General features: G+C 41.9%; 1 protein-coding gene across 1 annotated transcript; it reads left to right on the forward strand.

The window, feature by feature from the left end:
- Positions 1-22,675: 22,675 nt before the first annotated feature.
- Positions 22,676-23,731, forward strand: LOC124553430 (craniofacial development protein 2-like). Its single transcript, XM_047127292.1, has 2 exons — positions 22,676-22,798; positions 23,375-23,731. Exons 1-2 carry the CDS (start codon positions 22,676-22,678, stop codon positions 23,729-23,731), a joined length of 480 nt encoding a protein of 159 aa, XP_046983248.1.
- The last annotated feature ends 2,989 nt before the right edge of the window (positions 23,732-26,720 follow it).

Genomic DNA, 26,720 nt, shown 5'->3' on the forward strand with positions numbered 1-26,720 from the left:
AAAAAAGATAGGAGGGCAACAGACATACAGGAGAAAAGGTTGAAGACATGAATGCTGAAAGAGGATGAACGGAGGACCCAGTACCAGACACTGATCAGGAAGAAGCTGCCAAAGGAAGATCAGAGAACAGTGGAAGAAGAATGGGGAGATTTTGTAAGTAAGCTGTTTATGTTTTCTCTATGTAAGTAGGCTGTTTATGTTTTCTTATTGGCAACGTTACGTAGCGCTCAATATGAAAATCACTGGCTGTGCTGTGTGCAGTCTGTGGCTGCTTTGCATTGTTGTAATACTCGCCATTGTAGTGTTAGGCAGCTGTCTGTGAACAGCGCGTAGCGCTGCGCAGTTGGAGGTGAGCCGCCAGCAGTGGTGGATGTGGGGAGAGAGATGGCGGAGTTTTGAAATTTGTCATGAACTGCTATATTTATATGTGATGATATTAAGGTAAATACATTGTTTGTTCTCTATTAATATCTTTCATTTGCTAACTATCCCTATCAGTAGTTAGTGCCTTCCATAGTTTGAATCTTTTATTTAGCTGGCAGTAGTGGCGCTCGCTGTATTGCAGTAGCTTGAGCAGCGAAGATTTTTGTGAGGTAAGTGATTTGTGAAAGGTATAGTTTAATGTTAGTCAGGGCCATTCTTTTGCAGGGATCTTTGATAGTCAGATTGCGTTGCGCTAAAAATATTGTGTGTCAGTATAAGCACAGTCTCATATATAAATTGTTCAAAGGGGACGTTTCATATGTCGACCCTTAGCCTAGGATACCTCACTGGAATCTTCTGATTTTTTCTTGTAGTTTGTGTAATTAGTGTAGATTTTGTTTATTGCTAGCGCGTAATTGTAGAGAAAATCTCCTTTGTAGTTGCAGTCTTTCATTATTGTACAGTAAAACAGTTGTGGCATGCATATAGATTTGCACCAAGTATTTCGCAGCTGTAATTAACTAGATATTATTTTCAGTGTTATGTTAATGTGTTCTCTTATTTTTGCTCTTCAAATTGTGTTTTTCTGTGTTGTCGTGTGAAATACTGTGACAATAATGGCGTGTGAAAAACGTAATACTAGGCTCCAAAGTAAACTGAGAAATGACAGTGAAAATGAAAGTAGTGTGTTAGCGCCACCGAGTAATGAATTTACTAATGTTCAAAGTAGTAATTTGGTAACTGTGCACAGGGAAATGGAGCGGGCGTCAAACAATGGCGTGGACAGTGAAACAATTAGTGAAGAGGGAAGCATTATCGATCGATCGGTCGGCAATAGCTCGCCTCAGGAAGCCGAAATGACACGACACGATCTCGCAAATACTGTAGATTCAGGTTTTGGATCCTCACCGTTTTCTCAAATAAGTCAAGACACATTTTCTGCTTGTCAAAATGTGAATGTTTCCGGTGTAAATTCACTGCCGAAAAGCACTGAGGAACATGTTTCAGACACCAGTGCATTGTTATTACAATTAATGCAACAAATGGGACAAAAGCTTGAAAAGTTAGACACAATGGAACAAAATCTTAAAAAGTTAGACTCATTGGAGCAAACTCTTGAACGAACACGTGAGGATTTAACTGCTGAGTTACATCACATTGAATCGAAATGTCAAAAAGTCTGTAATGACGTAAAAACACAAATTTGTGAGCATTTCCAACCTATTTTTTCGCGTCATGAAAATGCACTACAGAATCACGAAGCAGCCATAAAAGAACTGCAAACTATTGTTCATGAAAATCATGAGACCTTGCAAGCAAAATTTGACTCAGTTGCATCTACCGATATGGTTATGCAACTTGCAAAAGCTCAGGAAAACTTAAAGGTCACAGTAGACACGATTGCAACACAAATGGACACTCTGAAACTTGGTTCAGAAAAACATAGAGAGGAAATGATTTCACTATCGGATAAAGTAGCCGAACTTTCGGATCAATTCACTAACTTATCTACAAAGGTAGATGATGATCTGAATGACACAACACCTGTAGCCTTCTTGGACACTGAAGAGTATGAACAAATTAGAAAATTCAAACAAAATCAAAATCAAATCAATACACAGTACAAAAGAGAAATCCGCGAAGTGCAAGATCAGTTGGCACAAGTATTACAAGAATTACGTATTTCAGAGGACACTCGCGCCCCAATACGGGAAGAGGGACATACAAATACGGAACAGACACAAAATAACAACACAGGGCACTTCGGAAATTGTGAAAGAAGTTGGCAAGGTACGCCGAATTTTGAGATGGAACCGCCGAAACGACGTAACAATGACCGACATGCGACTTGCCGACATGATGATTTTGACTATAAGCTGTTCATTACTACACGTAAATTCAAAACATTTAAGAATTCTGGCAACGACATTCATCCACAAGCATGGCTCCATCAATTCTCTCATTGTTTTCCTCCCAACTGGTCGTTAGAACACAGATTAGAATTCATGTGTGGCTATTTAGAGAATGAACCAGCTGTAAGAATGCGATCGGTCATTCACGATTGCCACAGTGAGGGTGAGTTTTACCATGCCTTCCTCTCAGCATATTGGTCTCAAGCTACACAAGACCGTGTAAAACATAGCATCATGATGATGAAACACTTTGAACAATCTGAATTTTCCAGTCTTGTCAAATATTTTGAAGACATGTTGCATAAGAATCAATATCTTTCAAACCCATACAGCCCCTCAGAACTCATCCGCATTTGCTTACTCAAATTGCCTGAACATTTACGACATATTATTTTAGCAGGACGTTGCAAAGATGACATTGAAGCATTTCAGGGTCTGTTACAAGAACTGGAAATTGACACTGACAATCGGGGAACGCGGAAACAGGAGCACAACAATTACAGGTCACATCTGTCACAATTCCACGATGAAAGAAATAATAACTGGACACGACAAGGCTATTCTCACAACACAAATCGTGACCAAAACAGACACCACCCATATGACAACCGTTGGCAGAGTAGTAATAACTACAGGGAAAGATCACCTCTCCGTGGTAATGACTATCACAGAGACAATAAGAGAAACAGACAATATGGGAACCAAAATAAATACTATCAAGGGAGGCAGAATAACTTCAGACGCAACGGACCAGCGCGCAGTTACGATTCAGGGAGAAATTCTCCACCATGTGACCGACAAGAAAGAAACTATGGCATCTACCGACATGACGACAGACGATATGATCGTAACGACAGACCTGAATTGCATCAGAACTGGCGGGATTTAAACAGGGCAGGGCCCTCTCGTCACGGTGAATTTGTAGAAGTTAGGTCTCCAAATCCCAATAACGACGCGCGCCAACAAAGGAACAGACAATGACTCGCACAGCAGGCAACCACCTGCGCCGGCTGGCTCAGGGAAAAATAACATAGACGCTAACCTTGAGAAAAAATTTTAGCACTCCTCACCGACATATACCACATGATAATTGCGTTAAAGTTGAAACTCTGCGTACTAGGAAGAGTAAAGGTTTACACCATATTTCACATGTAAAACCATTTATTGACAGATAATCTGCCTTTTAACTTTGTCTTTGCCATAAAACGTTTCACTTCACGTTACTAGTATGCTTAAGAAACTGTTAACATACAACAATGTTTGAAGTACAATATCCAATCAAGAACCAAGAGAACTTATTTAAACAGAAATGACGAATGCATTGTTATAGTAAACAGACGTCACAGTGTTATTGTGTGTGTACATTCTTGCTTGTTTGTTGCACGATTACGTAACGACTATAAGGCTCACATACTTAGAACATTTACCAGTACTGCTAATGAGATTTTAATGCAACATTTTGGTTTATTTGAAAATACATTCTGAATTTAAAGTGCTTTCTGAGAGATACCAGATGACACAGAGGTTAGTTTATGTGACAGCTACACGATTTTTATCACGACGCTACTAATGAGTGACAATTTACAATGTTGCTTTTGCGGTGTATCTGTTTTATATCTGCACAGTTTTCTGAATTCTTCTGGAAAGAAAAACGTGTTTTAGTAGTAACTTTTGTGGTATAGCAACAATGAGACAGCCTTTTTCGTGGCACAACATTACGTTATTGTACAGTACTTTCTTCATCACGCCAATAAGCATAATAACTACGACATCTATACGCAAAGCATTTCACTTTTGTTTATCATGAGGTAAGTACATTGACTTCTGCAGAACTTGGCTTTCGGAGGACGATAAGTACGACACTTCCACAGAATTATCTTACAGCAAGACGCACATTTAGCGCTACAGGACACGCATTTGAGAGATTTTGTACTTAAGCCATTTATTTTTCAAGATTTTTGAATTACAAAGAAAGTTTTCAGTGATATATTTCATTCTATTCCTGTAATCTGTAACACCTGAGGGTATAATTACATTAATCCTCAGGGGGGTACACACTTACTTTGTGTACCATGTTTGTGGCAACCACAAGGAACCCTAGCTAATATGGTATTTGCTTATACAACTTTACACATCGGTACCATATTTCTCTAACACACAAATTACACAGCTATCTGATCATTTAACTGAGAGAGACAAACATTTATTTTACTATATCAGTGACAGATGTTTACGTAATTGCACCGTTGGATAACTTCACACTTACGAAATTGTATTTTGTCTGTACTGTGTGAACTCTTCATATTTTTTCGGAACCATTGTGATACTATGAGAGCTTTGAATGATGTATTTGGTATGAGATCATGATTTTTAAAGTACGTTTGAGGCAGCTGACACTTTTGACATGAGCAGAGAATTTTTTTAGGTTTTGATATTATTGCAGAAAGCTACGACGTTTTTGAGATTTGACTGAGGTGTTATGATGTTATTATTACGACGACGATGTGTATTATGCTGTTGAGGTATGTTTATGATCAATAAGATGATGATACCGTATATGAGGAATTTGATTATGCTACATGTTTCTCAGGATGAAATATTGAAGAAGTGTCGACGAATATGTATATGTATAATAAGGTAAGGAATAATGAATAGTGGTTTGGGACTCTGATTTATGAAAAGGATGTTGGAAACCAAGAAACGTACTTTAAGAGTTATGAAATGTGTGTGTATATGCGTGAATGTATTACAATGCAGACGAAAAATTTTTTTGGACACTGTTATATCAATAGCATTTTGTTTCTACAGATTTGTAACGCAAATTCTTGACCTGTGAAATATTTTTATATCAGACTGTCACTTTAGCGGTAAATATTTCCGTAAGAAAGTTAAGTGACCACCTGCACGTAATGCGTCGCGGGCACCCAGCTGTGTCAGACGCCTGGAGAAAAAGCCATTATTGCGAGCCCTTTTCAGCGGCACAGGTAGAAAAAAAAAGAAAGGGAAGGCCATTGTACGTGCTACTGACATCTCCTTGTTGAAAGCATACTGTGGAGCTCGTAATTTATGATATTTACTGAAATGCCTAATGAAACGATGAGAAACATTTCACAGCTATTGTCTTGCTAGTTAAGAAAAATGCCATATGGCTTGCTTTATGTATTTATTTACACATTTTGATTAATATCAAGTTTCTAGCTGCACTGCAGCAATGGTTAAAATAAAATTTAATATATGTACTAATATAAATATTTTATGCCTACAGATCCAGTAAATAATTTTATGATCCATCCAAAACAAATGAGGGAGCACAAAAAGAAATTTCCCTTCACAGGAATTGCATAAATAATTCTTTTACGATTTGGTAACTTATCTACTAGCGTAAGTTTTTGTGATGCATCACTCTAATGTTAAGATGTGACATAGGTATTAGACATGGCCATTTTAGTGTAATATTTTTTCTGCTTGCGCTATGTCATGTTTAGGTATAAGTTGCTGCTGTTTGCCAGGCATAGTGTTATTGAATTTGACTTTTGCTCATTTATGCTGCTAGCTTTGCCAATTTGCATTTTTTTGCATTGCTGTTTGTGTTGATTTGTTATGTGATGCTGCATTGCCTCGTCCCTTAGTTTAGCATCTGAGCTGAGTAGATTTAAGTTAGCTTAAGAGGGGGTAGCCTCTAAGAGAATGAGTTGCGATGAATTGGAAGAAATGCATTGAGAAAACAGGTTTAGGTAGGATTTTCTTGGAAATAAATGTTGAGGTACGAAATGTGTGAACATTTAAATACAGAAAGCATGCTTAGATAGAATTTTTTTGGTGGAAACAACGGATGAAATAAAAGGAAAGATATATGAAGTTTTAGGTTGGACTGCAGTACCAAATGTTACACTGAAAACGAACCCTGTCCTTTCCTTTTGTGTTATCCCAGTACGTGTTTGTGTACCCTTGTGTATTTGTTTTCTTCCTGTCTCTGTGTAGTTTCATAGAATTTTTTCTTCTTTTAATATTAAGCTACATTCACTATGATGAGGAATACTGGTATCCTCAAATATAATTGGCATGAATAATATGTTATTTACTTTGTAAAGATATTAGACATTATTCATTCTGTTTAAATGCTCATGTGTGAAGTTGATGTTTCGCAAGTTATTCTGATCTTCTATGTATGTACTCATGTCATAATTCCTGTAACACTGATGTATATGTCTATTTCTATTCTTTTGTAAAGCCTGTACTACAAATGTTATCTATATTGTTATGTTTTTAATGATGTATTTTGTACCTTTGTTATTGTATTCTTATGTTATAAAATTGTAATTGTCACCAGTTCATGATATTATTAACTTGTTAGTTACATTTCACTGCACACGTTTCTGTTGGTCATAGTATATGGACAATATGTGAGAAGTAGGGACTGATAGTGTTTGCACGTGTGTTGGTAATTCAGCAAGGGACTGGATAACAGCATTGCTGGTTCTAAGGACAATTAAAAGAAAAACTTTCTGAGTGCACAAGTGGTGGTTTATGGACTTGCTATATTCTCTGCAAGAATCTTCGATGGTGATTGTGCACCTGCACAGTCGCAACGGATGGCTGCTGGCCGTCTATACCAGGACTACAGTGGGTCTGCACCTCTGGTGGCCCACCAATACCATTATCTCTACAAGGACTACAGTGGGTCTGCATCTATGATGACCTACCAATACCATTATTTCTACAAGGACTGCAGTGGGTCTGCACCTCTGGTGGCCCACCAATACCGTAATCTCTACCAGGACTACAGTGGGTCTGTTCTGTGATGACCTACCTACCAATATTCTTCCAAACTATGACTGACTCTGCTGTGGGTTTGCTCTGTTGTGGCCCGTTACCTGTATGCATGTCAAGAGTCAGCACTGTCTTTCCGTTGGGAGGACAACACTGCTTCTTCAAGACTCCATGGAAATCCACTACTTCCGTGTGCATTTTCTTTTACTGCTCAGACTTTGAGAAAAACACTGCTATTCTCCTGTTATGTACGATTAGGACTGTCTTTATGGACTGTGAGACAATTTTAGCTTTTGACCAACATTGTATCAATAAGTGTGTGCATTTGATGTCTTTGTTATTTTAATTATGAAAAATTTTATCAAATCATTATTGGCCACTGCCCAAAAAAAAATTTGTAAAATTTTTTGTGGGGAGCATGGGGGCTATGTAAGTAAGCTGTTTATGTTTTCTCTATGTAAGTAGGCTGTTTATGTTTTCTTATTGGCAACGTTACGTAGCGCTCAATATGAAAATCACTGGCTGTGCTGTGCGCCGTCTGTGGCTGCTTTGCATTGTTGTAATACTCGCCATTGTAGTGTTAGGCAGCTGGCTGTGAACAGCACGTAGCGTTGCGCAGTTGGAGGTGAGCCGCCAGCAGTGGTGGATGTGGGGAGAGAGATGGCGGAGGTTTGTAATTTGTCATGAACTGCTATATTTATATATGATGATATTAAGGTAAATACATTGTTCGTTCTCTATTAATATCTTTCATTTGCTAACTATCCCTATCAGTAGTTAGTGCCTTCCATAGTTTGAATCTTTTATTTAGCTGGCAGTAGTGGCGCTCGCTGTATTGCAGTAGCTTGAGCAGCGAAGATTTTTGTGAGGTAAGTGATTTGTGAAAGGTATAGTTTAATGTTAGTCAGGGCCATTCTTTTGCAGGGATCTTTGAAAGTCAGATTGCGTTGCGCTAACAAAATATTGAGTGTCAGTTTAAGCACAGTCATGTATAATTGTGGAAAGGGGACGTTTCATAATACGTAATCAGTGCCGTTTGTTGCAATGTAAAATGTTAATTACATCCGGAGATATTGTAACCTAAAGTTGACGCTTGAGTACCACTCCTCCGCTGTTCGATCGTGTGTATCGCAGAGCACTGAATTATGTAGGGATCCAAAGGGAACGGTGATGGACCTTAGCTACAGAAGAGACTGGAGCAGCACATTACGTCCACATGCTAACACCTTTTTATTGGTCTTTTTCACTGACATGTACATTACCATGAGGGGTGAGGTACACGTACACACATGGTTTCCATTTTCAATTACGGAGTGGAATAGAGTGTGTCCCGACTTGTCAGGCCAATAGATGTTCAATGTGGTGGCCATCATTTGCTGCACGCAATTGCAATCTCTGGCGTAATGAATTTCGTACACGCTGCAGTACATCTGGTGTAATATCGCCGCAGGCTGCCACAGTACGTTGTTTCATAGCCTCTGGGGTTGCAGGCACATCACGGTACACATTCTCCTTTAACGTACCCCACAGAAAGAAGTCCAGATTTGTAAGATCAGGAGAACAGGCTGGCCAATTTATGCGTCCTCCACGTCCTATGAAACGCCCGTCGAACATCCTGTCAAGGGTCAGCCTAGTGTTAATTGCGGAATGTGCAGGTGCACCATCATGCTGATACCACATACGTCGACGCGTTTCCAGTGGGACATTTTCGAGCAACGTTGGCAGATCATTCTCTAGAAACGCGATGTATGTTGCAGCTGTTTGGGCCCCTGCAGTGAAGTGAGGAGCAATGAGGTGGTCGCCAATGATTCCGCACCATACATTTACAGTCCACGGTCGCTGTCGCTCTACCTGTCTGAGCCAGCGAGGATTGTCCACGGACCAGCAATGCATGTTCCGTAGATTCACTGCCCCGTGGTTTGTGAAACCCGCTTCATCGGTAAACACGTAGAACTGCAACGCATTCTCTGTTAATGCCCATTGACAGAATTGCACTCGATGAGTAAAGTCATCACTGTAATTGCTGATGTAGCGACACATGAAACGGGTGAAAGCGGTGACGATGCAGTATGCGCATGACACTACTTTGACTCAGTCCACCGGCTCTCGCAATGTCCCGTGTACTCATGTGTGGGTTCATGGCAACAGCAACTAACACGCCAGCTGCACCTGCTTCTCCTGTGACGGGCCTGTTACGGACCCGTTTGCGTGCTACGACCATACCTGTTGCATACAGTTGGCGGTAGATGTTTTGCAATGTGCGGCACGTTGGATGCTCTCTGCCCGGGTACCGTTCTGCATACACCCTGCAGGCTTCAGCTGCATTTCGTCGACACTCGCCATAGATGAGTATCATCTCCGCCTTTTCAGAGTTCGAATACACCATGGTCACAGTTCCTACAACACTACACTATCACAGACGTCTAGTAACACGGTGTACTACAGTTGGTCTGCGTGCGGAGACGAATGCAGAATAACAATAGCAGCAAGCGCTACATGCGGACACTGCGACAGCTAGACCAAACCACAACAGTGCACTACAGCCACACTCGTAAACACGGTCGTCATCGTAAACATGTCCCTGCAGATGCTGCTCGCCGACCGAGGCCCGTGTTTGTTGCAACACGCAACTGAACGTCGGAGGTTTCAAGCGTCAACTTTAGGTTACAATATCTCCGGATGTAATTAACATTTTACAATGCAACAAACGGCACTGATTACGTATTTGTTTATATGTTCAGATGTGCTAACAAAACTAACGGGGTTCCATTTAAAAAAACCTAGGTTTGTGTTAAAAAACATACTTCCGTGCATTTTTGTATGGTTTTAATTAAACAATTGCACTAGCCCCTCTCCTCACGTTCGATCTGTGGAATCGGTTCGTCAGTATTTGATGTGGTTTACGAAATATATCCAGCGGTAACGTTAGGTGACTCAACCTGTATACAGTGCCGACTCAGCTTCGCCAAGCCAGCCCTGGAGACGCACGATATGCGGGTGTAGACACCTGCTTGAGAAAATTTACGTACATTCTGTACACACCGCGGCAGCCCTCGTTCCATGGTACACACCCGTGGCGTCATGACACCGACACAGGCGTCGTGTTCAATACGACCTACTTTGCAACGCCACACGTACGAAGCCCTTACAATCGACAGAACTTGTCCTTAAACTGTTATCACTACAACAATTCGCAACGTTTATCAAGTTTAAGCATTTTAAGGCCGTACTTTTTATTTTGCTACAGCTTTAACACATTTTTAAAATGTGTAAATGGTGTTCATGTAATCCATCGTTTGGAATACGCCGGGTGACAAGCCTCGACAATCGAATCCCGCAATCTCTATTGCCAAACTATTTTCGTTGCAGTCACTTTTTCCCGCTGCGATATCTTACACATTCCGGCCACGTACTTAAACAGAACCGTAGTAGCCTTGATGACGGCAGAGGAGAAATGTATAATTAGTAGCCGCTCGTATGAAATGTGGTGACGCACTCAAGTGCTTGACTAGTCCATAGCAGAAAACTACTAGGAACTGGCGCGATTAGTGCGAACAGAATTGCTATGCTAGAACTACTGTGTACTACTGAAATCTTTAATATCTGTTTAGTATACTGACTTTATGTACCAAAGCGTCTCTGGTATTCACTACTTTCTTGTTTCGTTCGGACCGGTGCTTCGATGTAAGTTCAAATCGTTCAAATGGCTCTGAGCACTATGGGACTCAACATCTTAGGTCATAAGTCCCCTAGAACTAAGAACTACTTAAACCTAACTAACCTAAGGACATCACACACATCCATGCCCGAGGCAGGATTCGAACCTGCGACCGTAGCAGTCCCGCGGTTCCGGACTGCAGCGCCAGAACCGCTAGACCACCGCGGCCGGCTTCGATGTAAGTATCAAAACTTCCAGCTGCTAGTGAAGTTTTGGCGAGCTTATCCACATATGCGTCTTGAGGCAATATTTAGCAGGTTTTAGTTTAGTTAAGACTGGTGACATATGAAGCTACGTTGTCTTCTGGTCAGAAGAAACTGGTAGCACCTGCTTGTTCCGACAGATTATGCGTAACCGCTCGCGCACGTACATCACGACGCCACACAGACTACGTTACTCTTGTAACTACATATTGAGACGAGAAAGAAAAAGAACCGCCTGGTATCACCATATTTAACGACGTCTCATTAATTTTTGTGCTTGTCATTCAGCTCTCGCTGTGTGTACTGCTTCATTTGGGACGCTATCAAGCCACGTCGCCCTTACAAACAAAGCGATGAAGCAATTTGACAAACTCGTTTAAATATTCTGTTTCTATGTTCCAGTGCTTCGGGAATTGACTGAAACGGCGTTGTCTTCTCTCCCTTTATCCAGAGAGAACAGTCTTGCGATTTGACAATAGAAAGGAAAAAATCTTTCACTGGTCTGTAATTCGTCGATATCTACATCTACATCTACATCCATACTCCGCAAGCCACCTGACGGTGTGTGACGGAGGGTGCCTTGAGTACCTGTATCGGTTCTCCCTTCTATTCCCGTCTCGTATTGTTCGTGGAGAGAAGGATTGTCGGTATGCCTCTGTGTGGGCTCTAATCTCTTTGATTTTATCCTCATGGTCTCTTCGCGAGATATACGTAGGAGGGAGCAATATACTGCTTGACTCTTCGGTGAAGGTATGTTCTCGAAACTTTGACAAAAGCCCGTACCGAGCTACTGAGCGTCTCTCCTGCAGAGTCTTCCACTGGAGTTTATCTATCATCTCCGTAACGCTTTCGCGATTACTAAATGATCCTGTAACGAAACGCGCTGCTCTCCGTTGGATCTTCTCTATATCTTCTATCAACTCTATCTGGTACGGATCCCACACTGCTGAGCAGTATTCAAGCAGTGGGCGAACAAGTGTACTGTAACCTACTTCCTTTGTTTTCGGATTGCATTTCCTTAGGATTCTTCCAATGAATCTCAGTCTGGCATCTGCTTTACCGACGATCAACATTATATGATCATTCCATTTTAAATCACTCCTAATGCGTACTCCCAGATAATTTATGGTATTAACTGCTTCCAGTTGCTGACCTGCTATTTTGTAGCTAAATGATAATGGATCTATCTTTCTGTGTATTCGCAGCACATTACACTTGTCTACATTGAGATTCAATTGCCATTCGCTGCACCATGCGTCAATTCGCTGCAGATCCTCCTGCATTTCAGTACAAATTTCCATTGTTACAACCTCTCGATACACCACAGCATCATCTGCAAAAAGCCTCAGTGAACTTCCGATGTCATCCACAAGGTCATTTATGTATATTGTGAATAGCAATGGTCCTACGACACTCCCCTGCGGCACACCTGAAATCACTCTTACTTCGGAAGACTTTTCTCCATTGAGAATGATATGCTGCGTCCTGTTATCTAGGAACTCCTCAATCCAATCACACAATTGGTCTGATAGTCCGTATGCTCTTACTTTGTTCATTAAACGACTGTGGGGAACTGTATCAAACGCCTTGCGGGAGTCAAGAAGACGAACGAACAATTAAAATGACGCGGAGTTTGTAAGCTGCCGCGAAAACAGCTGTGGGCCGAGAATTCCGTTACAGCTGGGAACGGAGCTGCTCGCGGCGACATTGTTGCGTCAGACGCTGTCCGTGTCGTTGCCGAGTTGAGCTCGAGTAACAAATCGATATCAGGGCGAAAAACTGCACAGCCATTTTCTCCATGACCGCATTACTGCCAGGGAAGGTGTCGATGTCTGCGACGCTTTTCCCACACACGGAGACCTAATGAATTCCGGCGACTTTCTCTGTACTCAGTCGGCGCTAAGACAATAGCCGCAGCCAGGCTGGAACTATATTGTTGCGGAATCTGTTTTGTGCGGCGTCTCTGGTCACAGAAAACGTAATTCCGTTTTCTTACGTAGGCCTCGGTATTCCGTTGATAACACTACTGCAAATGATTTTGTCTAAGACAGTAGTGTGAATTGTTGTAATTAGTTTAGTCACGTAGAAAATTACTGAACATGTTAGAAATATGTGACGATTCCGAGATTTTACTGTTCCCTATGCTTCAGTTCCCCCCCATGAACCATGGACCTTGCCGTTGGTGGGGAGGCTTGCGTGCCTCAGGGATACAGATAGCCGTACCGTAGGTACAACCACAATGGAGGGGTATCTGTTGAGAGGCCAGACAAACGTGTGGTTCCTGAAGAGGGGCAGCAGCCTTTTCAGTAGTTGCAAGGGCAACAGTCTGGATGATTGACTGATCTGGCCTTGTAACAATAACCAAAACGGCCTTGCTGTGCTGGTACTGCGAACGGCTGAAAGCAAGGGGAAACTACGGCCGTAATTTTTCCCTGGGACATGCAGCTTTACTGTATGATTAAATGATGATGGCGTCCTCTTGGGTAAAATATTCCGGAGGTAAAATAGTCCCCCATTCGGATCTCCGGGCGGGGACTACTCAAGAGGATGTCGTTATCAGGAGAAAGAAAACTGGCGTTCTACGGATCGGAGCGTGGAATGTCAGATCCCTTAATCGGGCAGGTAGGTTAGAAAATTTAAAAAGGGAAATGGATAGGTTAAAGTTAGATATTGTGGGAATTAGTGAAGTTCGGTGGCAGGAGGAACAAGACTTTTGGTCAGGTGAGTATAGGGTTATAAACACAAAGTCAAATAGGGGTAATGCAGGAGTAGGTTTAATAATGAATAGGAAAATAGGAATGCGGGTAAGCTACTACAAACAGCATAGTGAACGCATTATTGTGGCCAAGATAGATACGAAGCCCACACCTACTACAGTAGTACAAGTTTATATGCCAACTAGCTCTGCAGATGACGAAGAAATTGAATAAATGTATGATGAAATAAAAGAAATTATTCAGATAGTGAAGGGAGACGAAAATTTAATAGTCGTGGGTGACTGGAATTCGAGTGTAGGAAAAGGGAGAGAAGGAAACGTAGTAGGTGAATATGGATTGGGGCTAAGAAATGAAAGAGGAAGCCGCCTGGTAGAATTCTGCACAGAGCACAACTTAATCATAGCTAACACTTGGTTTAAGAATCATGATAGAAGGTTGTATACATGGAAGAACCCTGGAGATACTAAAAGGTATCAGATAGATTATATAATGGTAAGACAAAGATTTAGGAACCAGGTTTTAAATTGTAAGACATTTCCAGGGGCAGATGTGGACTCTGACCACAATCTATTGGTTATGACCTGTAGATTAAAACTGAAGAAACTGCAAAAAGGTGGGAATTTAAGGAGATGGGACCTGGATAAACTGAAAGAACCAGAGGTTGTACAGAGTTTCAGGGAGAGCATAAGGGAACAATTGAAAGGAATGGGGGAAAGAAATACAGTAGAAGAAGAATGGGTAGCTCTGAGGGATGAAGTAGTGAAGGCAGCAGACGATCAAGTAGGTAAAAAGAAGAGGGTTAGTAGAAATCCTTGGGTAACAGAAGAAATATTGAATTTAATTGATGAAAGGAGAAAATATAAAAATGCAGTAAATGAAGCAGGCAAAAAGGAATACAAACGTCTCAAAAATGAGATCGACGGGAAGTGCAAAATGGCTAAGCAGGGATGGCTAGAGGACAAATATAAGGATGTAGAGGCTTATCTCACTAGGGGTAAGATAGATACTGCCTACAGGAAAATTAAAGAGACCTTTGGAGATAAGAGAACCACATGTATGAACATCAAGAGCTCAGATGGAAACCCAGTTCTAAGCAAAGAAGGGAAAGCAGAAAGGTGGAAGGAGTATATAGAGAGTCTATACAAGGGCGATGCACTTGAGGACAATATTATGGAAATGGAAGAGGATGTAGATGAAGATGAAATGGGAGATACGATACTGCGTGAAGAGTTTGACAGAGCACTGAAGGACCTCAGTCGAAACAAGGCCCCCGGAGTAGATAACATTCCATTGGAACTACTGACGGCCTTGGGAGAGCCAGTCTTGACAAAACTCTACCATCTGGTGAGCAAGATGTATGAAACAGGCGAAATACCCTCAGACTTCAAGAAGAATATAATAATTCCAATCCCAAAGAAAGCAGGTGTTGACAGATGTGAAAATTACCGAACAATCAGTTTAATAAGCCACAGCTGCAAAGTACTAACACGAATTCTTTACAGACGAATGGAAAAACTAGTAGAAGCCGACCTCGGGGAAGATCAGTTTGGATTCCGTAGAAATACTGGAACACGTGAGGCAATACTGACCTTACGACTTATCTTAGAAGAAAGATTAAGGAAAGGCAAACCTACGTTTCTAGCATTTGTAGACTTAGAGAAAGCTTTTGACAATGTTGACTGGAATACTCTCTTACAAATTCTAAAAGTGGCAGGGGTAAAATACAGGGACCGAAAGGCTGTTTACAACTTGTACAGAAACCAGACGGCAGTTATAAGAGTTGAGGGACATGAAAGAGAAGCAGTGGTTGGGAAGGGAGTGAGACAGGGTTGTAGCCTCTCCCCAATGTTATTCAATCTCTATATTGAGCAAGCAGTAAAGGAAACAAAAGAAAAATTTGGAGTAGGTATTAAAATCCATGGAGAAGAAATAAAAACTTTGAGGTTCGCCGATGACATTGTAATTCTGTCAGAGACAGCAAAGGACTTGGAAGAGCAGTTGAACGGAATGGATGGTGTCTTGAAGGGAGGATATAAGATGAACATCAACAAAAGCAAAACGAGGATAATGGAGTGTAGTCGAGTTAAGTCGGGTGATGCTGAGGGTATTAGATTAGGAAGTGAGACACTTAAAGTAGTAAAGGAGTTTTGCTATTTGGGGAGCAAAATAACTGATGATGGACGAAGTAGAGAGGATATAAAATGTAGACTGGCAATGGCAAGGAAAGCGTTTCTGAAGAAGAGAAATTTGTTAACATCGAGTATAGATTTAAGTGTCAGGAAGTCATTTTTGAAAGTATTTGTATGGAGTGTAGCCATGTATGGAAGTGAAACATGGACGATAAATAGTTTGGACAAGAAGAGAATAGAAGCTTTTGAAATGTGGTGCTACAGAAGAATGCTGAAGATTAGATGGGTAGATCACATAACTAATGAGGAAGTATTGAATAGGATTGGGGAGAAGAGAAGTTTGTGGCACAACTTGACCAGAAGAAGGGATCGGTTGGTAGGACATGTTCTGAGACATCAAGGGATCACCAATTTAGTATTGGAGGGCAGCGTGGAGGGTAAAAATCATAGGGGGAGACCAAGAGATGAATACACTAAGCAGATTCAGAAGGATGTAGGTTGCAGTAGGTACTGGAAGAAGCTTGCACAGGATAGAGTAGCATGGAGAGCTGCATCAAACCAGTCTCAGGACTGAAGACCACAACAACAACAACATGCTTCAGTTGCGTTACACGTATTCGAGTCTCGTAGTATTACTTCGCATTTTCAAATGACTTTACGTGGGTCGTCCAGCAGTGACAACGTACGTGGCGCCGACAATTCCTGCCCGTCTAACCAGCATCTGGAACGATACGCAGACGGAAGACATGTACTCCACAGAAGCCCTGTGTAGGCTGTTCTGCCGATCACTGAACGCCTCACACCACTATAGACAACTGTGGCGTCACAACGTAGACATACTTGAGATAGTGGTTAACACCGAGTCTTCACCGTCATATCTACATCTGAATCGACGTACAAACCACTGCGAAGAGCATGGCAGAGAGTGCTTGGCACCGTAACACTTGTTACAAGTTTTCCCCTTTCCAGTCGCACATGATGGAGAGCGGGCAGAGTGTTCGCTTGGGCGCCCCCGTGCTGCAGTGCTGTGCTCAGCCCGACTCTGTACCGACGGCCCTCACCACGTGTTTCCTCTGGTATGCGTATAATCATCCCTTCCCAGTCTTAACGAAGCATAGTTGTACTTGTAGCCTTTGTCCTCATTTATCGGTCGTTAACTTCAGTTCCTCATTTTTCATTCTTGACTTTTATGGACACGCTTGCATACTCGCTGCAGAAACATTTTTATGAAAACTGATAAGATAGCCTCTTGTACTGCACGTCGCTCGCAAGCACGGTAAACAAAATTTCGTTTTTGACAGTTTCATCGTTACCTTAATAGTAATATGTTGCAGAGCAGACGAACGTTCCATTCGCACAGGTAGGCCAACAAATGTAATTACCATCAGAGTTCATGTCCACTGTAATGCACAGTGTCTGTCGGGATGTATCTGTGAAAATGTCATGTAATTTCAGAGGTTTCTAATCTGCAAATGATTTCATACAGCTGTTACCTTGTGAGTTTTCAAACTGTGGTAACACAAAGTTCAAATGGTTCAAATGGCTCTGAGCACTATGGGACTCAACTGCTGTGGTCATTAGTCCCCTAGAACTTAGAACTACTTAAACCTAACTAACCTAAGGACATCACACACACCCACGCCCGAGGCAGGACTCGAACCCGCGACCGTAGCTGTCGCACGGTTCCGGACTGCGCGCCTAGAACCGCGAGACCACCGCGGCCGGCGTGTAACACAAAGTCAGATGTCTTTCGTTTTATCTTTCTTTGCTCTATAACTACAATAACAGTTCTGGTAAAGTGATCGTTTGTAATTCTAAAGATAATAATTAACAATATTCAGGGCGAACATTTTAATCTGATTGTAAAATGTAAACTTCCACGACCGTACTTGTCATAATTAATGAAATATTCCGGGCTATTTTGCCGTGGTCGAAGGGATTTCACTTTAAAGCACGACGTTTCGTCCCCATGTGGGGAGGACATTTTCAAGAATGATCGTAGCTTTGTTGCTGGTCTACTGTTGCTCTGCGACAGACGACGGCATGTCTAGGGACCGACTGTTTCGTCCAGGCCAGTGCTTCGATATAAACATAGAAAGTTGTAGTTGAGATCTAACTCCTGAAGCTTATGAACGATCTGTTCTCGAGACAATAAGTCAAAGCGAATACTGGATAAGTCGCAGGCTTATGAACACGTTTCAGAGCTAGACTTGAGAGCTGTTCCCGATGGAGTAGCTTTGCGGCCAGGCCTGGATTCCCTCTGGCAGGGCTGAGCGCTCAGCGGCAAAGGGGGTACCGCGGCAGGTGGCAGCGGGTGTCGCCCCAGTGGCCACGGAGCTCTGCTGGAGGCTCGCCTGCTCTGGAGAGGGCGACTCTGGACACTGGAGAGAATTCAAGCCCTCTAATTATTCCAGAAACGATGTGTCCAATAAAATGTCAATCACAATTGTGTGAATAAAAGCGTAGAAGTTAAAAACTATAGCAAAACTAATGAAATTCCAACTATTTATTTAGTCAGGCACCATCAATCTGGTGGTGGATAGCAGCATGGAGCCAAAGGTATCTAACCAACAAACAAAATGACGATTTTATTATGTAAATGTGTCGAGCCATTAGAGTCCTCAACATTCACACAACAAAATGAAGCAGTACAGCATTGTTTTCTGTGTTGATTATTTCACTTTTCTCTAACGCAGTCTGAGGGAATTTCGCCCGTCTCATACATCTTGCTCACCAGTTGGTAGAGTTTTGTCAGGACTGGCTCTCCCAAGGCTGTCAGTAGTTCTAATGGAATGTTGTCTACTGCTGGGGCCTTGTTTCCTCTTAGGTCTTTCAGTGCTCTGTCGAACTCTTCACGCAGTACCCTATCTCCCAATTCATCTTCATCTACATCCTCTTCCATTTCCATAATATTGTCCTCAAGAACATGCCCCTGTATGGACTCTCTATATTCTCCTTCCACCTTTCTGCTTTCCCCTCTTTGCTTAGAACTGGGTTTCCATCTGAGCTCTTGATATTCATGCAAGTGGTTCTCTTTTTTCCAGAGGTCTCTTTAATTTTCCTGTAGGCAGTATCTATCTTACCCCTCGTGAGATAAGCCTCTACATCCTTACATTTGTCCTCTAGCCATCCCTGCTTAGCCATTTTGCACTTCCTGTCGATCTCATTTTTGAGACGTTTGTATTCCTTTTTGCCTGCTTCACTTACTGCATTTTTATATTTTCTCCTTTCATCAACTAAATTCAGTATCTCTTCTGTTGCCCAAGGATTTCTACTAGCCCTGAGGTGTACAACCTCTGGTTTTTTCTGTTTATCCAGGTCCCATCTCCTTAAATTCCCACCTTTTTGCAGTTTCTTCAGTTTTAATTTACAGTTCATAACCAATAGATTGTGGTCAGAGTCCACATCTGGCTATATCTCGCGAAAAGTCCACGGGGATATAATTGTAGAGGCCTACCGGTAATCTCTCTTCCCGCCAACCATACATGACTGGAACAGGAAAAGGGGGAAGCGACACCGGTTCACAAACTACCCTCCGCCACACACCGTCAGGTGCCTTGCCGTATACACTTTAAATGCAGACGTAGAGCCGCAGACCTGCGGTTTTCCTCAGAGAACAACTCTCCTCACTTGTTTTTAGCAGTTTTCTTTAACAAACCGAATCAAAATTAGATGAATATGATGCAGGTTTAATTTCAAACGAGTACGCTGTGCAGTTCTCATTAGCAACTGCTGTGGAAAATGAAAGCGTCTCAGCAGTTAGTATTCTCTCTATCCTAGGTCATCAGTCAGAAATTTTCTCTCGTTTCCAATTCCCGATAGGTTGACTTGGCTATTATTTTTTACAAAGCCATGTGATGTATGAATAACATTGAGAACGTTTTAGATGGCGAGTCGCCATGCGAACGGCTCACGGCGAGGTGTCAGACATGGTGGGGCGGGTATGCACAGCTGAACACAGCTAATGTGTTCCATTAGGAGGAAGCAGCCTGTGCTATTCTGTCATCAGCAGTAAAGACAAGTGCTGTCCACAGATGTCTCGCATATGGGGGCTGCACCTTGGAGTTCTGTTAGGTCGGTATAACAGTGACTGTATACTCGGAAATAGAGGCAGCTTTCACCTGTGTCCGGAACTGGATTGCGGCTGCACTCTCACCCAGTCGTGTCAGCCCCTGTGTCTAGGTGAACACGTACTTGGATAGGAATTTATCTGGTGTCAAGTATGAAAGGGATGCCGCGACATCTTGCCTGAGGGCACCTGTGTGCAGTTTGACAGCTGACGGCCGCATCACTTGGCGGGGGTTGCCGCTAACCTCCTGTGCATTCTACTGGGCAGTGTCTGCCCGTTGATTGTGTGTCTGTTGCATTATTTTGCGAGCCAGTCTGTGAGCTGCCCTGTTCATTATCTGGACAGTTTAAGAGTACTGAGCATGTCTACACACCACTGTGCTGCATTACTTAGGAGGAGTCTGCATGTCTGTACTGAAATTATTTTGATAAATTAGGAGTTGTTTGTGTGTCTGGAGAGCGTTGTTTAGGAGTAGTTTACAGATCTGTGGGCTGTGTGGCGTGACCCCAGGCATGTCAGAGCGTGTGTTTTGTGTCAGTGTGATAAATATACTCCATCCCTAAATAAAATATTCCAAAATAAATAGAGTGCACTCCTTCCCTACTCTCCCCAGCGCAAGCTGAGTCAATTTCGCGCCATTTTCCCCCTATAGACCACCATCTCGGATTACGTCACAGGAGGGATGACAGCACCCTCTCGTGACACGAATGTGTACAGTTCACTTGGAGTCTAGATCTCATAGCGGAGACACTGCTTGCAAAATAAAAACTCATGTCCCGCACAGGCAGTGTCATTTTCCCCCATTTTACACCCACCGTCTTGGGTTGTGTCATGAAAAGGATGACAGCGCTCTTTGGTGGTGGTACTGAGTACTAGGTCCTGACCTAGTGGTGAACACACTGTTTGAAGCCATATTGGATAACTGTACTTGCATCATCAGCTGATGTAATGGCTGTCATCTTGGACAGCACCCTCCGGTGGTGGTAGTGTGTACTAGGTCAGCTGGAGTGCGGACCTCCTGGCGTACACACTGGATGGTGGTGCTGTCTGTGATTGTTTAAATAAAGACTGGTGCATGATTTCGATACTTGACGATTAGCAAGCATGTTTGCAGAGTATTTTAGATGGATTATTATTTTGACAATTTACGAGTTGTTTGGCTCTCAGGACGTAAATGTACTGCATTATTTACGAGTGGTTTGCATGTCTGTGGGCTGTGCAATGCGTTATTTTGACAGTTTGCAATTAGCAAGTGCAAGTGTAGATCATTATACATGAGTTATTTAGGAGTAGTTTGCAAGTATGTATGCTGTGTGGCATGTCAGAGCATGTGTTCTGTATAGCTTTGACAAATATACTCCATCCCTAAATAAATTGTTCGAAAATAAATAAAGTACACTCCTTCATCTCTCCAGCATCCCAGTGCAGGCATAGTCCATTTCCCACCAATCCCTAGGAAGAGGTGGCGGTCAGGTGATTTAGGTTAGTGGAGGTGAGCTTTGTTTCCTGCAAGTTTGTTAGGTAGGTAGAGAAACCCCAAGTGACCTTTCTTTACCGCCAAAATTCGAACTTGGCGCCAGTTCATAGGAAGAAGTGGCGGTCGGATGACTTTGGTTAGTGGAGGTAGCACAAGTTAGCTGTCTTCCCGCGATTTTCTTAGCTTAGTGGAGATGACCGCCGTGTGATGCATTATCCTGCTGGAATTTGAACTTCCCGACATTTTTCTCGGGGAGGGGGGCGTTTGACTTTCCCACCAAAATTCCAACTTCCCACCAAGATCCGTCATTTTGGATAACATCATTGTCGACATCTTGGATGACTTCATGAGCTGTTGCCAAGTCTATACGCTGCTATCTTGGATGACGTCATCGCCGCCACCTTGCATATATATGGCAACAATGCAAAGTGGCGCTGTATTCCCTTTGTCCCAATACTGCTCTTCTTTGATGCAAATAGAAAGGGAGCAGCCATGATTAACAGCGCAGCAGCATTAACGAAACTAACCTAGCAGGTTGATAATTGCAAAGATATAACAATTAATAAACAACTCATGCATCATCATTGTAAAACGACAGTAGTACCAAAATAAACAAAACTATGACTAAATTGCGGATAATAATTGACTTACCCTTGTGCACAGTTGTGTATAATCCTCTGAGAGATCGTAGTCGCCAGCCGTAGTGGCCGAGCGGATCTAGGCGCTTAGTCCAGATCAGCGCGACTGCTATGGTCGCAGGTTCGAATCCTGCCTCAGGCATGGATGTGTGTGATCTCCTTAGGTTAGTTAGGTTTAAGTAGGTCTAAGTTCTAGGGGACTGACGACCACAGATGTTAAGTCCCATAGTGCTCAGCGCCATTTGAAAAATTTTGGTGGTAGCTTGTTTTGTACGACTAGCATGGCAGGTTTGCGGGAAAGGAAGCGTATTAGGTTTTTCTTCAATTCCCTTTATTTAAACAAACTAGTAAGATGACTGCAGATGATGTGAGCATGATGTGATGTAAGTACTGCTACCAATGTGACGTTGTAATTGAACACAAAAAGTGTATGTGTGCTAGAGTAACAGAAGTAAATTCAGTCTGAGATCGCAACTAAAAATACATTCTAGCTGCACAGCTTATATGTCAGTAAATTGAGTATGGTGCAGTTTACACCAATCTAAGATAGGACCATACATGCTGCCAGCAAATAGTTTACAGTAAGCTGATAATGTAGGGGACTGGTTCAAACATCAAATGGTAATAGAGTTGGGTGATGTACTAGACAGCCACCAATATTCCGGCATTTGTACCTTCAAAGAGATTGGGAGTTTACGTTTGGAAATAGACGAGATTGTGAAAGATGTCGGCTGCATTCTTGTAAGTTGTATGGATACATTATATTCCACGAGAAACACAAGGTCAAGAGAGAGAAGTTGTGTTTCTTAGCACTAGTCTATTTCTCAATAGTTGCAGTGCTATTGCAAAGATTTCTGTCACAGTGTTCTCAGTTCATACTAATTAATGGAAAGTTATCGAGTGAAACAGCAGTCATTTCCAGTGTTTCCCACGGTTATGCTGTTCCTTATCTTTATAAACGGGTTAGTAGACAATCTGAGCAGCCCTCTTAGGTTGGTTGCAGATGATGCTGTCATTTACCATCTAGTAAAGTCGTCAGAAGATCAAAAAAATTGCAGAACGATTTAGAAAAGATACCTATATGGTGCGAAAGTTGGCAGTTGATCTATATGGTGCAAAAGTTGGCAGTTGACCCTAAATGATGAAAAATGTGAGTTCATCCACATGGGTGCGAAAAGGAATCTGTCAAACTTTATTTAGACGATAAATCATTCAAATCTAAAGTTTGAAATTGAACTAAATACCTAGGTATTTGAAAATGAGTTAGAGAACCATATAGACAGTGTGAATATAGTGATGGGAGATTTTAATGCACAGGTAGGCAAAGACAGAAAGAGATTTGAGCAGGTGTTGGGATGTTTCGGGTATGGGGGCAGAAATGAAGAAGGGGAAAGACTCCTGGATTTGTGCCAGAGGAATGGAATGAAACTAGCAAACAGCTGGTTTATGAAGAGAGAAAGTCATGTTATCACCAGATATAGTTCGGATAGAAGAACCAAGAGTGTAATTGATTATATCCTAGCAAATAGGGAATGGGGAGAGAGAGTAACAAATGTGAAGATAATTCCTAGTGTGAGTGCAGATGGAGACCATAGATTACTGGTGGGACAATGGAAAATGGATGAATGTGTGAAAAATAGAAAACAGTATAAAGTGATGAGGATATGGAATTAGAAACTGAAGGAGAGTAAAAATGTTGACAATTATAGAGAATTAATCACACAAAAATTACCAAAAGAAGTTTTCTGCGATGTAGAAAAAGAATGAAGTTTATTCAAAGACACTTTAGTCGAAGCAGCACAAAAAGTATGTGGTAGAACATTTGGGAAAAAAAAGCAGGACAGACAAGTTGGTGGGATGATACCACAATCCAAGCAGTTAGAAGAAAAAATGGAGCATGGAGAAAGTGGTGGAAAACTAAAAATAATGAGGGCCATATAAGATATGAAGAGGAAAAGAAGAAGTGCAAAGAAATAGTGGAAACAGCAAAGAAAAAGGCATGGGAAGAGTTTACAAAAAATTTTGAAGAAGATGTGAAGAGCAATAAGAAAATGTTCTATAAAATGATGAAAAATAAAGGAAGGCTTATGAAGTACCAGTAAAGATGGAAACAGAGGAAGTTACTGTGGTTGAAGATCCAGGGAATATAAAAGACCTCTGGAAAGAACATTTTAAGAAACTGTTAAATGCTGAGGAGCAGGTACACGAGGTAACAGCAAATAATGGAGAAATTGAGAGAATTGGGAAGCAGAATTAGGACAAATTATATAGGAAGAAATGGAAATAGCTGTGAAGAAGATGAATGGGGTGAAAGCCGCAGAACCTGATGACATGATAAGAGCAGCAGGTCTGTTGGGAATGCAGTGGCTCTGTAGAGTACTATCAAGTGTATGGAGAAATAGTACAGTACCTGACGATTTGAGAAGAGGAGACATTGTTCCCATCTTCAAAAATGGCAATAAAGGCTTTCTAAAAAACTACAGAGGAATAACCCTTATGAGTCATACAGCCAAGATTTTTGAAAGAATTTTACTAAATCGAATAAGTGAAAAGATAGAAAAGGAGCTGAGTGAAGAACAGCATGAGTTTAGGAAAGGAAGAAGCACAACTGACCTCATATTTTCTATCCATCAACTGATGGAAAAAAGTTGGGAGTATAACAAAAGGGTGATAATGGTTTTTATCGATATAGAACTGGAGCCAGGGACAGAGACTCTTGTGACATTATCCTGACTGCCTTGTCCGAGAATTACTTCGAGCAGATAGTTAGAGAACCAACTCGTGAAGCTAACGTTTTAGACCTCATAGCAACAAATAGACCGGAACTTTTCGACTCCGTGAATGTAGAAGAGGGTATCAGTGATCATAAGTCAGTGGTTGCATCAATGACTACAAGTGTAATAAGAAATGCCAAGAAAGGAAGGAAAATATATTTGCTTAACAAGAGTGATAGGGCACAAATCGCAGAATATCTGAGTGACCACCATCAAACGTTCATTTCTGAGGAAGAGGATGTGGAACAAAAATGGAAAAAATTCAGAAACATCGTCCAGTACGCCTTAGATAAGTTCGTACCGACTAAGGTCCAAAGCGAGGGGAAAGATCCACCGTGGTATAACAATCATGTACGAAAGGTACTACGGAAACAAAGAAAGCTTCATCATAGGTTTAAGAGTAGTCGAAACATAGCTGATAAGGAAAAGCTGAACGAAGCGAAAAAGAGCGTAAAGAGAGCAATGAGAGAAGCATTCAACGAATTCGAACATAAAACATTGGCAAACAATCTAAACAAGAACCCTAAAAAGTTTTGGTCATATGTAAAATCGGTAAGCGGATCTAAATCCCCTATTCAGTCACTCGTTGACCACGATGGAACCGAAACAGAGGACGACCGAAGAAAGGCAGAAATACTGAATTCAGTGTTCCGAAACTGTTTCACTGCGGAAAATCGTAACACGGTCCCTGACTTCAGCCGTCGCACGGACGCCAAAATGGAAAATATTGAAATAAACGATATCGGAATTGAAAAACAACTGCTATCACTTAGTAGCGGAAAAGCATCCGGACCAGACGAGATACCCTTAAGATTCTACAGTGATTATGCTAAAGAACTTGCCCCCTTTCTATCAGCAATTTATCGTAGATCGCTGGAAGAACGTAAAGTACCTAGCGACTGGAAGAAAGCGCAGGTCGTTCCCATTTTCAAGAAGGGTCATAAATCAGATGCGAATAATTATAGGCCTATTTCGCTTACGTCAATCTGTTGTAGAATAATGGAACATGTTTTATGTTCTCGTATTTTGACGTTCTTAGATAATACAAATCTCCTTCATCATAACCAACATGGATTCCGCAAACAGAGATCATGTGAAACTCAGCTCGCCCTATTTGCCCAAGAAATTCACAGTGCCGTAGACACTGGCGAGCAGATTGATGCCGTATTCCTGGACTTCAGGAAGGCATTTGATACGGTTCCGCATTTACGTTTAGTGAAAAAAATACGAGCTTGCGGAATATCGGACCAGGTTTGTGATTGGATTCAGGATTTCCTAGAAGAAAGAACACAACATGTCATTCTTAACGGTTCAAAATCTGCAGATGTAGAGGTAATTTCGGGAGTACCGCAGGGAAGCGTGATAGGACCTTTATTGTTTACAATATACATAAATGACTTAGTTGACAACATCGGTAGCTCCGTGAGGCTATTTGCAGATGACACGGTTGTCTACAAGAAAGTAGCAACATCAGAAGACTCGTACGTACTCCAGGAGGACCTGCAGAGGATTAACGCATGGTGCGACAGCTGGCAGCTTTCCCTAAACGTAGATAAATGTAATATAATGCGCATACATAGGGGCAGAAATCCATTCCAGTACGATTATGCCATAGGTGGTAAATCATTGGAAGCGGTAACGACCGTAAAATACTTAGGAGTTACTATCCGGAGCGATCTGAAGTGGAATGATCACATAAAACAAATAGTGGGAAAAGCAGGCGCCAGGTTGAGATTCATAGGAAGAATTCTAAGAAAATGTGACTCATCGACGAAAGAAGTAGCTTACAAAACGCTTGTTCGTCCGATTCTTGAGTATTGCTCATCAGTATGGGACCCTTACCAGGTTGGATTAATAGAAGAGATAGACATGATCCAGCGAAAAGCAGC

The sequence above is a fragment of the Schistocerca americana genome, chromosome 11 (genome assembly GCF_021461395.2).
Source record: "Schistocerca americana isolate TAMUIC-IGC-003095 chromosome 11, iqSchAmer2.1, whole genome shotgun sequence".
Lineage (NCBI taxonomy): Eukaryota > Metazoa > Arthropoda > Insecta > Orthoptera > Acrididae > Schistocerca > Schistocerca americana.

Coding starts and splice junctions, on each gene's coding strand:
- LOC124553430 (XM_047127292.1), top strand. CDS start 22,676: ATGGTAATAGAGTTGGGTGATGTACTAGACAGCCACCAATATTCCGGC. Junction 22,799..23,374: donor AAGATGTCGGCTGCATTCTT/GTAAGTTGTATG, acceptor TTTAATGCACAG/GTAGGCAAAGACAGAAAGAG.